This window comes from Schistocerca americana, chromosome 2, assembly GCF_021461395.2.
Source record: "Schistocerca americana isolate TAMUIC-IGC-003095 chromosome 2, iqSchAmer2.1, whole genome shotgun sequence".
NCBI classification, from domain to species: Eukaryota; Metazoa; Arthropoda; class Insecta; order Orthoptera; family Acrididae; genus Schistocerca; species Schistocerca americana.
The window spans coordinates 445,370,639-445,386,541 of NC_060120.1; the positions used below are offsets into that span (position 1 = coordinate 445,370,639).

The window sequence follows — 15,903 nt, forward strand, 5'->3', positions numbered from 1 at the left end:
AAATAATGTAGTTCATGAAATAAGTTCGTGGCTTGTGGAAAATTATTTGATGCTAAATCACAGTAAGACTCAGTTTTTACAGTTTCTAACTCACAATTCAACAAGAACTGATATTTTAATCAGACAGAATGGGCATGTTATAAGCGAGACGGAACAGTTCAAGTTCCTGGGCGTACAGATAGATAGTAAGCTGTTGTGGAAAGCCCATGTTCAGGATCTTGTTCAGAAACTAAATGCCGCTTTATTTACCATTAGAACAGTATCTGAAATAAGTGACATTTCAACACGAAAAGTAGTCTACTTCGAATGTTTTCATGCGCTTATGTCATATGGTATTATTTTTTGGGGTAATTCTTCTGATTCAAAAAGGGTATTTTTGGCTCAAAAACGGGCTGTTTGAGCTATGTGTGGTGTAAGTTCGAAAACCTCTCGTCGACCCCTATTCAATAGCCTGGGAATTTTGACATTACCCTCACAGTATATATTTTCTTTAATGTTGTTTGTTGTTAGCAATGTTAGCTTATTCCGAAGAGTTAGCAGCTTTCACTCAGTTAATACTAGGCAGAAATTAAATCTGCATGTGGAATGCACTTCCTTAACTCTTGTGCAGAAAGGAGTGCAGTATTCTGCTGCATCCATTTTCAATAAGCTACCACAAGAAATCAAAAATCTTAGCAGTTGCCCAAACGCTTTTAAGTCTAAACTGAAGAGTTTCCTAATGGCTCACTCCTTCTATTCTGTCAAGGAGCTCCTGGAAGAGCTAAAAAATTAAGCAAATTCCAGTGTTACATTCTTGATTTTCTTTATTTAAACTAACGACGTGTCAGCTGACTATGTTTCTTATATTTCATTTTATCTGTTTCTACAATCGTGTTATAATTTCATGTATTGACTCGTTCCATGACCATGGAGACTTCTCCATAATGTGGTCCCACAGAACAATAAATAAATAAATAAATAAATAAACAAACCTAGAACAACATAATAAATACATCTCCACAGTGGATTTAAAGAGTGGATATCACCAATTGGAAGTGCTCCCAAAAGACCCACTGAGGACTGCGTTCCCTGTTCCGTGGGGATGCTACCAACATCACAGGATGGTTTGTGGGCTTAAGAATGAGCCAGCCACATTCCACAGATTATTTGATGGAGTATTAATTAGGTTAAAACCATATTTAGAGAATGTTATTGTGTTTTCTAAAGATTTAGAGGAGCATGTGCAGTGAATAGAGCAAGTGTTTAAGATTTTGGATTTGGCATGTGTAATTTTAACTATTGAAACTGTAATTTTGCATCCACAGAGGTAAACTATTTAGGTTGTGTGATTAGCCAAGACTGAATGAAACAATTTCTGTCATTTTTACACTTGTGTAATTATTACAGAAAATTTGTCAAAGGGTTTGCTGAAATCACTAAACTTTTAACTCATTTGTTCAAAGGTGTGAAATTCCAATGGAAAACTCACTGCCAAACTGCACCTGAAAAATTGAAAGAGATGCTAAAACTAGCACAGTACTAATATTTCCAAATTACAAAAACAAATTAACCTATTCTGTGCTGCAAGTAACCAGGTATTTAGATGCAGTCTGAGTCATTACATAAATGGCAAGGAGCATCTATAACGTCTCTTCTTCTTGATGATTTGGTTTGATTTGTACTTGGTCTCAGCTAAAACTCTGTGACAGTCGATAGAGTGTTGAGATCGTTATCAAGTTACGAAGACGACGTTACACAAAATAACAGTGCTGAACGTTGGGCTCGAACAAGACAACGGACAAGAAGAGCCGTTATACAAAATGGCGCCATTTTGTATAATGCCTCTTCTTCTTGATGACTTGGTTTGATTTGTACTTGGCCTTGCCTAAAACTCGGCGACAGTCAGTAGAGTGTTGAGATCATTATCAAGTTATGAAGATGACATTATACAAAATGCTGCCCTAAACGTGGGGCTCGAAAAAGACAATGGACAAGAAGAGCCATTATACATCCTATAGTACATGCATTAAAGCAGTTGAATAAAGCCAAATGGATTTACTCAACAATGGTGAAAGAGATGTTGAGTGTCACATATGGTATTACGTATTTCCATTGTTACCTGTATGGGAGGAAATTCAACATTATAAGGATCCAAGTGGCATTTAAGTGGATATTAGGAGTGAAAGATCCTTTAAGCAGATTAACTCATTGGGCATTAAGGTTGAATGGATTCATTTAGGAGATAGTACAGAAACCTGACAGGGACAAAGCAATGCCAAATGCTTGAGCAGAAAGACTGGTGTTGTATGAGACTTGGCAGAGTGGCAGGAGGCACAGAGCAACACTGGAACAGACTATCAGTTATTCAGGACACAGCCATGCTTCACAATGCACAGAAGGCTATCATGTAAGATGATGAAGTTTGGGCCACACATTATGATACACACAACTAGAAAGAATGAGGTATCAAAGAAAGTGTACAATCATGTGCTATCAGTTCACAGAATGTGTGAAACAACTGCTATCAAACAGCTGAGTAATACTGGTGGAAGAAAAGGAGATGGGGGATTGACCGGTATCTGAGATATTGCATACTATGTGCCAATCCCAGTCATCATGGCATGCCATTTCAAAGATTGCCAGAGGCTCCAAACCACCTGAAATGTTAGAAATTGCCATTTTTGGGTCCATTTAGCTTAACATTGGTGGGTAATTGCTATGTGTTAACCAACATATACCACTTTTCATATTACATGGCGATGGTTGCAATCATGAACTGACAAGCAAGCATGGCGGCACAGCCCATGGTAACTGGTTATTCAAGTTTCACATTCCCAACAGACCAGGGCATTAAATTCATGCCTGAGCTGACTAAGCAGTTCCACCATCTGTTGTGAATCTGAAATCTAAGAAATAGTCCTTCTGACCTCAATCAGATAGAAGAATGGAACACATCCATCAGACTGTCAGCAAAATGTTAAGTTATTATGTAAACAGCCATCACAACAATTAGGATATTTACTTACCCTGTGTTGTACATGTGTACAGTTTTAAAGTACATGACCGCATTGGGCTTTCACCATATGAGTGGCAAAGGTAGAAAGATGTCGTCACCATTTGAAGTGATTAAGGCAAAAGTCACTGAAACAGTTTCCAAAGATGTTACTGAATGTGAGGAAACGGTTGCAAAAATCAAAATTCAAAAGAATTCTTCGAAGAAGGGAGGACTTTTGTGCCACGGCCCAGTCTGGAGCATTGAACTGCATGGTGTCAATGCAGTATGAGAGACAACTGCAGTTATAGAGAGACAGCTGCAGTCATTAGGGTGACTATGCACTATTAAGTGAGAAGACTTATTCAGTATGTCAATGCTGCGAAGGATTTGAAATCAGTGAGACAGAGAGCCTGATTCAAAGGCCATTTATGTGAACTAGGACAGATAGTGTTTTCCTCTCAAAAGCACTTTAGCACAGAAACCAAAACAAGATGGAGTGCTCACTCACCACTGTGAAGCGATAGTGACTTCACTTGGCCTGCTTTACTTGTCTGATCAGTTTTTCTGGATGCCCTGTCATATCTGAAAGGTGTCTCAGCTCCACATTTCAGAACCAGTGTAGAGTTATACCTCAAGCTGGTACTGATGCAGTCAAGTGGCTAGAAAACCAGGTAATAGATCTTTTAACATTTCATTTTTGTTCATTTTATTGGTTACTTTCATTTTCTTATATGTATCAATTATTGTGAAGCAATTGCAGTTGATCACATTTAAAATTTCCTTCCTCCAACTGTGCCTGTATTCTTGAGTAAACTGATTATCATCTGATTCATTGGCATTGCTTGATTATTTATTTATTCACTATCTTTTATTATTTTCATGTTACTCTCTTCTCATCTTCACTCCCCCAACACCATTGATAGTCTTTTACACTGAGTGTAAATTTTATTTCAGATTTAAGTGAATTTCAACACATATTCAAACTAATCAAGGAGCTCATTTTGGCAATTTACACATCCCAACAGCATTAAAGTTGTCAGGATACAGAATTAATAAGTGTTTTTACAATATTTAAAATATGAATTTTTTATAAAATCTGCAGTAATGGATACAGAAGAGTACAATATGGCAGACACATGATAACACTCATATCAGCTAATGTTACATCATAATACATGAAAATAAACTGCAAGAAATCGGTCATTTTTGTACATCCATAGTTGAAATGGAGGACAGCAGGATGTCAGCTGGTATAAATTTATATTAAAACTGAAGAAATTCTCCAGCTGTATTTAAGGTGTCAGTTTTATTTTGGCAACTAGTTTCAACATTGTAACAACGTCATCTTCAGGCCCATACACTTGTTGATGTCAACTGTGAGCGGCTGATGCTAGAAGTCAGTGGTGAGGTACCACTGACTTCTAGTATCAGCCACATGCAGTTGACATCAAAAAGTGTATGGGCCTGAAGATGACATTGTTACAATGTTGAAACTAGTTGCCTAAATAAAATCGACACCTTAAATACAGCTGGAGGAATTTCTTCATTTTTAATATAAATTGGTCATTTTGGTGTTCCAAGAGCAGGACTTTTGATGTCCCTTGACAGAGTATTGAAAAATTTCATACCTGAGTAATTTACTTCTTTATGCACAAGGGTACAGTTTGTCAGGTTGCTATGTAAATCCTGTTTTGCCTCTGTATTGTGTTTGTGATATGTACTTTTGGTGCTGAGAAGAGAGTGGCTGTTACTAATGAAACGTGCAAGGGAGAAGGTATGCTGGGATGTCACTGCCAAAGTCTATAGTTTACAAAACAGCTTCCTGCAAGTGTCTTAAATGAAAACCACTCATAATCCATATAAATCTCTTCTATGTGACCCTTCTTTTGCCATGGATGATTACTCAAAAAGATGCTGCCAAATGCCATAAGACAATAGTGCATGGAAATTTCCAAAGTAAGCAGCTGTGATGGCATATGGTATCCTTATGTGCAGATAATGTGACTATGCATAAGGGGAAAGCTGTAGAACAAAGTTTTTTGACAGATATAGGATGTGATAGGGCCAGTTTAATTTCTATCAATATTCACACCAAAGAATATAGCAGAGTCCACTTACTATGTTTGTTGTCCATTTTATATTTATGTCTTCTTGTTCTTCATGTGTCACATGAAACTACCCATAATGTATTTTTATGACTTTCAGAGAGTCCATTACAGCTATAACAGTTGAGGCTATCATTAAATACACAGTTAATAGAGGATTTCTGAGTTTTCCCTGATAGCCCAGTCAAACGGGCTAACAAAATTGTCAGGTAACAAAATTACAGAAGCTTTTCCTCAATGATTCTATACGTTTTTTGGGGTGCTTAATCTGAATTTCATATTTGGTGCCTTGTAGAAGATAGAAAAATTTAAAAAAATCTCAAAATTTTTTTGAACTTTTTTCAGCTCTTGAAAATTATATGTTTTTTTTTTTTTTTTCTAAATTCACCAATCTATATAAAGTTAAAGAAGACAAAATTCTCACAAAATTTACTAAACAGGTTTGATTGCCTGGCAAGTGGTAATGGCACTAGAACCTGCTGAAAAGTAGTGATTTATGGTCCTTCCACAAAAATGTAAGAAACACCCAGTGCAAACCCCCACAACTCAAATACATGTTACCAAGCAAAGACCTCTACGACACATGAAGATGCATTAAAATGACTACAAGAGATGTCTGTAACATACAATTTTCGCACTTGGTGGAGGGCAGCAAGCAAAAATTACAAAAAATGCCCTCTGCATCCTGCAGCCAAATGACCTCTCACACCTGTCTATCTCTTAACAGTGCTGTACTTTTTGTGTATTACACTTATAAAAAGTTGTTTCAAATGAATTTATGGAAAAACATATTTGATGAAAAAATTAAGAAAGTATGTTTGCAGCATATTACTTAGAATAGAAAGATGAATATGAAATCTGTATGTAGTAATGTACATGTGTCATGAAATGAGTGAATGTTGAGCCTAGGATTGGTTCATCACTTTGAGTAGATTCTTTATCTGGAAAAGAACTGAAGGCATTTGATGATAAAATACAGATACAAAAGACAGATAACTTGTACATTGAACTATCGATGCATGAGGAAATATTTGTATTGATGTCATGTGTACAGTTTTTTTTCTTGTCTCTGCTTGGCTGTTGGAGGCTCAGGCAATATTTCTTGGGCACTAGAAGGTTAAGTGAAGGGTTCTGGGTAATGGAAAGTCCAGGCAAATTGTCAGACTGAACAGCAATTTGTTGCAGAGCTTCACACAAAAAAGTTTAATTTAATTATTAATGTTGTACTAGAGGAAATTCATTAGTAAGGGCACTGTAAAATTTTGGATGAATTAATACCTTCAGTGACCTCTACTGCTTCAGACAGTGGTAGTGCAGGGGGCTCATCCAGGTCATCTTCATCTTCTGTATCAAAATGGTCAATAAGATAGGAGCCAACCCTTCATTGCTGGCATATTTTCATGCAGAACAGTCCTGTTCACCTATACCCACACTGACCTTGGCAATGAGTCTTGCATTTACAAGTATAAGCTCAAGAAACCTCTCACAAGTTGGGGGTTTCAGTGTGGTAATGAGAACCAACTCGTCTTTTGTCAACTTCCACCTCCACTGCTCTGTATCTAATAAGTTTCCAATTCACTGCTGTCCCTAATGGAAAACACTGAAAGTGAGTTGCTGAGTTGGAGCTTCAGTGAAAGGCTTGGAAGCCATATTTGCTGATGCCTTGTAGGCTGCTGTCATGTACTGGATATACCTCATTGTGTTGAGTGTTGTAGTTGGATGGTTACCACCATAAACACCAATCAAAAATTTCTCACCAGCAGCTATTATTTCCTTTTTTCAGGTTTAAGGATAAATGAATTTATTAATCTGTGATTTGAGATCCATATTTTTGGAGACTTCTTGAGACTTGCAACCGTGCTTTGGTTGGTAATGTGGATGTAGAGTCATAACCACTCACTGCATGGAGCAAGAGCATGTGCCTGATAACACTCTAGTCCACTGTACACCTTGGTTGGTGTAGGATCTGAGGGGTTGCACCTCTCCCTGGCTTGAGAAAATACACATTGAAAGCATCTGGAGATCCTGAAGGTCATTATCTTCCCCCACAATTGTGACACTCTTATGTGCAAAGCCAGGGATTTCATTATCCACACTATCAGTGTGTCTGTATCATCTGCTGCCTGCATGGGGGTGATTCTACTTTCACTGTATTTTATGATCAGCATGGTGATGGGCGTATCCTTGTTTTTAGCATTCAATAAAAAAATTACTTGTGAAACTATTGGTTTCATGGTGCTGCTTAATTTTATCTTCACAGACTGCTTTATGATTGAAATCCTCAGGAAATCCATGGGTTTGATAATCTTATGTCCGTCCAAGTCCCCATCAAATACAATTGTGACGTCCGCAGCTCGTGGTCGTGTGGTAGTGTTCTCGCTTCCTGCGCCCGGGTCCCTGGGTTCGATTCCCGGCGGGGTCAGGGATTTTCTCTGCCTCGTGATGACTGGGTGTTGTGTGATGTCCTTAGGTTAGTTAGGTTTAAGTAGTTCTAAGTTCTAGGGGACTGATGACCATAGATGTTAAGTCCCATAGTGCTCAGAGCCATTTGAACCATTTGAACAATTGTGACACATTTACTGTACTTACTTCATAAATAATAGATATGTGAATCACAAACTTGTTCAAATGTACACCCACATGAACACACAAATCACAGTGACAAAAAGCTCCAATCAATCGCACATATTATACTACATGGTTCCAGAGCAGTGGGAGTAGAAATTGACAAAAAATGGGTTAGCTTCCATTACCACATGGAGTTCCTGACTGTCTAGAGGCTTCTTTAACTTATATCTTGCAAATGCAAGGCAGACAGCCTAGGTCAGTGTGAGTGTAGGCAGGCAGGACGGTTCTGTATGAAACTATGTCAGCAATGTGAAGAGTCATGCTCCAACATCAAGAACAATTTTGATATAGAACATGAAGACAACATGGATGAGCCCATTACAATATCTCTGTCTGAAGACTTTGACATGGCAAATGTTGCAGATATGAAAGGAGGAAAAGCTGTGAACCTGGTGTGTTTGTACAACTTCAATGAGTTGTGTGCATGACAGGTGTTTTCATTTACATATTCTGACACATACAATGCCATTTATTGATCAATTTTCAAACTTTTTTCTTCTTCTGCCATATGTTTTCCTGCTTCTCCAATAGTATTCCATCACAATTTGACATCATTCTGGCCAGTGGTGTTATTTCTACAGAGATTTAAAAGTTTGACTTTAATTATAATCACCCTGTTTATACTGTTGATAGTGTTAACTATATACTTGCTGAACTACCAAGTTTAGGTGTAATGATCAATGGCACAACTACAACAAAAGAATCTGTACCTCTCTGTTCGTGCCAGAAAATAGATTAGCAAAAACTAACAATGGTCATAAGTACATGGCAATTAAAATGTATAGCAAATTGTCTAAACATGTCTAAGTGAAGTACTTCAGCAATTAGACAATAGCAAAACTGTCATTGGAATATGTCTAGATCTTTCTAAGGTTTTTGATATCATAGATCACATTAGGTCATTCAAAACTATTGCCTAAGCTTAACAAAGAGGGATTAGAGGAACATCCAACAACTGGATAAAATCATAGCTAAGCAGTCAAAAGCAAGTGGTTGAAGGGCAACATATTTCTGTTATATGTCAATGACCAAACAAATTCTGAAAGGACACCATCCAGTTTGCTGATGATATGAGTGTACTAGTGAGTGGGAAAGAAATGTAAATGTTTCAGAAGTGTACAATAAAGACATTGAACAATATTGAAAGCTGGTTTAGTCACAACAAACTGGTAATAAATGCAAGTAAGACAGCAGCATTGAATTTTTATAACATGAAAAATGTGAACAAATTAATTTATATTATCTTCACTGTAGACTGAAGTTCAGCTTTGTATTCGCCATTTGCTCCACCTGATTTTTAAAATGATTATGCACTGTATTTCATTGTTTTTATCATTTCAAAAATTTCTGTGGTCAATTGACAAGTGCTGATTGTATTATGTAATTGTGTAACTAATTACTCTTTTACATTTGATTATCCATTTATATTATTTTCAATATTTAGCTGCACAACCCAAGAGGAGAGGATGTTACAAAAATATGGAACAATTCTACACATTCTTCAACTACTCCTAACACCAATATAATTTTTTTCTTTATTTGATAAGTTCTGTAGATAGCACATATATGTGTTGCACAAAATAGCTACTTTCTTATTCATGTGGGAATCCACAAGATTTTGTTGTTCACAGAGTAATTTCCCAAGCACTCATGACAATAATACAGTTGGTTTCATTAGAAATAATTTTTATAAAGAAATATTCATAATTTAAGGTTCATCTGTTTTTTTTCATAAACTTCCTACTAAAAAAATTTTCATAATCAAATTTGTCATTTTCTAGAATGTGGTAGGAGAGAGGAGGCAGGCCTCTGGAAGTATCTGCAGAAGAATAAATTATTTAAATGAAATAGTACCTATAAAATTGTCTTTTTTTCTGGTAACGCAAGTCATGTTTAAGCCAAACTGCTCTTTTGCATCTTATAATAATGTTTTACCTGATTTTGCTTTGTTCTATGTTACTAAGCAATATGTAAAACCAAATTTTCATTTTTATTCTTATACTCATCCGTAAGTAAGTGTGCATCATAATATTTCAACCAGTTCCTCGTTGGCTGTCAAAATGCGAACATCTCTGTGTCATCAGCAGTCATTTAAATGTTCATAAACAGTAACTGAAATGTACATTTCTAGTGATTTAGGTGTAGTTCACATGTGTGTGTAATTGGTATTAAAGTCAGCCAAACCATTAAAACCACATGATAAACAGCTCAGTATTGCAATTGGTCTCCAGAAAGTACTGTTACTATATATAGCCAATAATACAAATTGAACAGTAACTAAATATAGTGACTAAGTAATAAAATCAATATCACATTATTTGACAGACAGAATTCGAAAGTGGAGGTGTATTGCATTCATAGTGTAGATTCCAACTGTAATTTATGAACTACGCAAATTATTTATTGTAATCTGATCATTGTTAGTTTACTGATGCAAAATAATATGCAAAAAATGTTACATTATACATTGCTGTGTTCATCATATAACAAACTGATGACTAACTCAATTTATTGCAGGAAGCAGCACTACTGCCAAGATAAAATCCAGGTCAGTAATCTTATATTAACAATAACCCCAGGCTTCTCTAAGAAAACTTTTTTTTCAGAAGATGCAGCTATCTATAATGGCATTCTACCTGCAAAAAGGTGCACAAATATTCAGTCAGATTTTGAAAAGATTTCAAAATAATGAAAAATTTGACATTTGCTTTAAACGTTCATATATGAAAAAATGTGCACCTCACAAAATGAAAACACATGGTATCCTATGATCATAATATCAATATTAATTAATCACAATTATTGGATTAGGTAAACTGATACAGTTAATAAGTAGGGACATGAAATGAAATGGTAACATAGGCTCAGTTGCAGGTAAAGTAGGTGTTCATTGTTAGTATACTAGAAAAATGGAATCAGTCTACAAACGAAATGGGTTGCAAAACACTCACACTAACAGCCTAAAATATTCCTCAAGTGCATAAGACCTGTTCCAAATGAAACTAACATGGGATATCAAATGTATAAAAACAAAAGCAAAGTTAATGATCACAGGTTTGTCTGATCCAGATGTGAGCATAATGGATATGCTGGAAAAACTGAAGGAGCAGATGTCTGAGGATAGATATATGCAGCAAATAGAATAATGTTAACACCCAACCTACTATATTTTATGAGGGAGTCAAGCTATATAATAAACTGCCAAAAGAGATCAGGAACACAAAGGAACTGAGTATATTTAAAGCTGTCTTAAACTATATTTACAAACAAAAAAAATAATGTTTACTCTGTTAAAGAGGGCATACTATGAAAACTTATTACCAATAATAAACAACCAAACAGGATGGAGTCTGCAAGCAACACAATAGACATGCATGTCCAGTTTGTAAATTATACTGGAACCATGTACTGTAACAACCAAGATGTGGTATCAGACGAGTCTCATGATTTACTTTTCTTGCCTGTCTTATTTAATCAAGAGATAAATGATGTATATATGTCTGTACTGTGAGTTAATTATGTGGTATTTTATTCATTATTATTATCTGATGTACCTCTGAAAAAAAATGCAAAGAAACCTATCTATAGGTCAATGAATAAACAAATAACTTGAAAGCCCAGTTGTAAAGTTTCAAGAATCAGCTTTAAGTGAGGAGTATCAGAATATACTAAAATTCTGAATGCACCATTTCTGTAGGAATCTTGAAGACAAGACTAGACTAACTACACCATGATCAGAGGTGTTTCAGCAATCATTCTTCCCGTACCTCAAATATGAATGGGATGGGATGAAGCCCCCAATTGTTAACAATGGGAAGCACCCTCTCCTATGCAGTTCACAGTAATTTGGAGAGTATACATGTAGATGAAATTATCTTCTAGGCAGTGCAGCTAACTCATTTTCATACAGCAAAACAAGAAGTATGAGTATTGATATATAATAAAGACCATTTCATTGAGAATATTCGAAGGGGAGGGGGGGGGGGGGGGGGGGGTTATATAGCCTACTTCTCTGTTAAGCAACGGTACAAAGGTAAAGTATTTACTGTATACTACGCAAGTGTATTTTATTACTGAGTCAAAATTATCAGTGTAGCTGAATTACAAGTGTGTCACTTTTATTCAATCACTTCATTGTTTTGAAACATCATTGATATAGATTAACTTGAATCATGCACTGAGAAACTACATAGTTCATGGTTCCCCACATTACAGTAGATACTGAAAAACTAACTTTTTTCTTTCACTGTCATTCACAATCACAAAATCTTAGGATGCAGAAACACATTGGTGTAAGATGCACAATGACACTAGAAACCATCCTTGACTGTAATTGTTTATATAAACTGACATTTGCAAGACAATTGTCCCAGCTGTAATCCTCAAACTACATAATTACAATCTTGCAATGCAGCGCTATATGCCGAGAACATAACAGTAGTTACAGAACTTAGAGCACTCTTCAAATTTAGCTGCAAAAGAACCTGGTTTGTGGACAAAGATAAAAACAAAATTGAAGAAATTATATTTAACTGAAACGTTACTACTAAACAAGACAGTAAGTTAAACTTATTGATCTCCACATTAATCTGAGACTCAAAGTAGAGATTCACACTGATAAACTCTTTTCAAGTGATCTATGAAATGTAATAGTTGAGAAGCTGCATCAGTAGAATATTGCCTTATTCCACACTCAAGTAACTTATGGTATTCTGCTGTGGGATAATATGACTCATTTAAATGTGTTTTTGATTGGAATTGCTCAATGGGAATTGTGTAGTTCAGTAAATGTAATATAAAGACTTAAATTAGAGATTCCATGCTGTTTATATCACATTTAATTCCATACTAAATGCTTCTGCATGATACAATAATTCATTATTCAACACACATCCACTTACTACATTACTTTTAGGTGAATGTGTAACATTAAATGTTGCAGTATGCTATAAACAGGCACAGTTCAGCATGAAGGTTATGACTGTCCCTAATTTACTCATTTGTAGCAGCTTAATTCATATTAAAAAAAGCTCAGTGAGTATACTACAAGCACATCACCACACAAAAGAAATAGACATATGATTGATAAACAACCCCACCCTGCATTCTATAGCAAAATTCTCCAAAAGTGACTATGTGGCTATTCATTATCCATGAGTAAATTCGAAAGTGTAGCAGCAAAAAGATTTCAATGTAAGACATATTAAATAGTTCAAAAATTTCATTAACATTTAACAAAACACATGGAATTTTCATGCTGAACTGTGCCTATTTATAGCATACAGCATCATTTAATGTTACACATTCACCTAAAAGTATTCTAGTAAGTGGATATGTGTTTGAATTATTGTATCGTGCAGTAGCATTCAGTATGGAATTAAATGTGATATAAACAGCATGGAATTGCTATTTATTTATTTAAGTCTTTATACTAGATTTACTGAAGTAAGATGCTATATCATCAAACTCTATTCTGTAGATGACTGTATTTTATCTGATGGCATTGATTATATTTCACTTGTTCAAAGGTAAATAAATTTAATTTTTTTATTTAATGATTGCCAAAATTAAGAAACAACTATACAATACTACTTACTTCAACAATTTCATTAAGGAATTCAGCAGTAAATATCAGTAACAACAGTTTTGTCTTCATTTTTTCAAGGAACTTACTAACTTAAAATACCTGCCAGGCAAGTAAATTTTCTGGGTTTTTCTCTAGCACAGGCAACCTTAACAAGATACCTGGAACAATGTCATCAAACAATACATATATAATTAAACACACAACAAAACTACTCCTTTCAGTGAGACACAGGAATCTGCTTTAAAAAGTCATCAGTTCTACTGGTAATAATTATAATTCTGCCACATGCATACTTACATAAAATGGAATTATTTCATTGGAGTTACTTTAGAAGCTCTTTCTTAACACATTATAAGAAGTTTGCACACTACTGTGTTTTGCAATTGACAATTGCAGGCACTGCAATATTTTATCAGCCAGCTTGTTTTGCTAGTCACTCATTTCACTGAACAGAAAGATAAGTATTCTGCAGTGGCATTTGCAGTGATCAGCATGCATAGAGTTCCAGAAGTGGCAAGAACTGGCTGTACATTTAGAAGCTAACAAACACTGTCAGCAACACTACATTTATAATAATGTTTAACTCTTTACAAAATTTCTGTTTCCTTTCAATGGAGGGTACCCTTTTGGGAAGCATGCAAGGCAAGGTGTTGCCTTTTTGTAGCTATATTAAATGAAATACATACCAGTGAATGATAGTGTAATGTTCTTCACAACCACTTCTCTTATGGCCAATGTGATGAACAATAAAAAGAGGCATGAAGCAACCTCTAGGTAGATAGTGTTGATGAGGCCAGTACTATAAAGAAATTGTACTAGTGACATGGTTACAAAAAAAAAAAAATTATCTTGAAAAGATCTTGAACTCTTAGGTTATTTTGTCCTATTAATAATAGCATACAAAAGATCTCTAAAAAGTTTAAAATACAGTATCTTGAAAGATACTGTTAAATCAAAGATGAGAAAACTGTACACAAAAACAATATAGAAGTAAAATCCTCTGTGTTCTTTATACTATTTTAGTTGTGTTTGGACCAGACATTTCCAAAACTAAACGTGTTAGTAGCAATGTCCAACTAAATTGGATGGAAAATAGCAGGTATTAGCCCATCCAGATTTCTAAATGTCTCATATTCATAATAGAGGTCATAGTAGTCAGCTTTCACATATTCTTATCACAGTTACAAAAAGATCTTGTGGCGGGTAGTGCTGACTAAAAAGTTCCAGCTAGCTAGAAAAAATTGTCAGTTCAAATTTAAAAACAAAGCAATCTTGAAGGCTGCAAACTAGGAAACAGAGAAAACAAACAGAAACACAATTACTTGCATCTTATGATCACAGAAAGATGTCACTGCAACTATTACATTTTGTGAATGAGTATCTTTTCAGTATTTCAACAAAAAATAAAACAAATGTTATCCAAAATAGATGAACCATCCAAAAAATAAGAACATGAAACTGATATAAAGATATTGTTACATACCACAGAGCTTAGGAAAATATTACCAACTTAAAGAATACAAAGTCAACATGTATAGAGGAAGTGTCAGTATCTGTTCTTAAGGAACACAGAGACAATACAATAATAAAATGATTCTTTCAGCTCACGTTACTTACCAGAGTACCTAAACCATATCAAATTTGTATCTCAGCTAAAGAAAAGTAATGATAATGCAGAAGATATAAAAAGATGAGTCTTTCTCTTTGCCGTCATTATTTTCAGGGAAAAAATTAATCACAAACACATGTTAATGTGTTAAAAAGATGTGCCAATGAGTTACCTGAACAAGTGTAATATCACTTTCTAAAATAATTTGGTTTCTGGAATAGCAGAAGCAAAGGAGCAGCCATATAAATTCTTACAAAGTTATGATTACTGAATCATAGATAATTAGACAGTGTGGACACTGCCTGCCAAATTTCCATACACAACATTGACTCCATTTGAACATTAAGCCTTTATTGTGAGATACGAAACATTGTAATCTGCCTTATAGTAGTCATCCATGGTCAGCACCAGCTGATTACTACTAGCTTCAAATTATGGCTCGTAGAGAATGCAGCAGAACTGTGTACCATCTCTTTCAAAGCTACTGGGAGCATTTTATTGACAAGAACAATATTTAGTAGTCTCCACATGATCAATTTGGCAACTTAAAATCAACAGGTTAATAGTATAAACTGTAAAGCACTTCACTGTTTGAAGTAAGTGAGCAAGACAACACCCGTAATCTTTATATTATGAATTGTAGGTATTGCAAAGTGAATGCAAAAGAAATGTGCACAACCTTTCTGGAGACAGCTGGCAGCTCTGTGTTCATCAAAACAATATCTAATAATCTCCACTTGATAAATTTGGCTTATTATGGCTAACATACAAACTCTGCAGCAGGTTGGAACATGAAGAAGGTGAGCAGGGGATCACCTGGACTGGAACCTGGATCAGTGTTGTTGGGTTCCTTTCATCATTGAGTGTCTGATCCCTGATGATCATTGCAGAAGATTTTGGAGGTGCCCAGATAGCAATGCTTGTATTGGGCATGCAGTTACATGGGTTCAGCAATGAGGTGTCCTGGATGAATCCAAGCACATGAAAACATCCCATTATT

General features: G+C 35.3%; 1 protein-coding gene across 4 annotated transcripts in view; it reads right to left on the minus strand.

Moving 5' to 3' along the window:
- LOC124595577 (phenoloxidase 2-like) overlaps positions 1 to 15,903 on the minus strand; it is a 223,104-nt gene that overhangs the window by 178,228 nt on the left and 28,973 nt on the right. Inside the window, exon 1 of one of the 4 annotated variants that reach the window (XM_047134364.1) lies at positions 13,304 to 13,429. The exons of 2 other annotated variants lie outside the window; for them this stretch is intronic. In XM_047134364.1, coding sequence (XP_046990320.1) covers positions 13,304 to 13,363 — 60 coding nt within the window. In that variant the 5' untranslated portion in view covers positions 13,364 to 13,429. Of the gene's footprint in view, positions 1 to 10,210; positions 10,265 to 13,303; positions 13,430 to 15,903 lie in introns of those variants that run through there. One more of the 4 variants, XM_047134365.1, reaches the window with a different exon arrangement.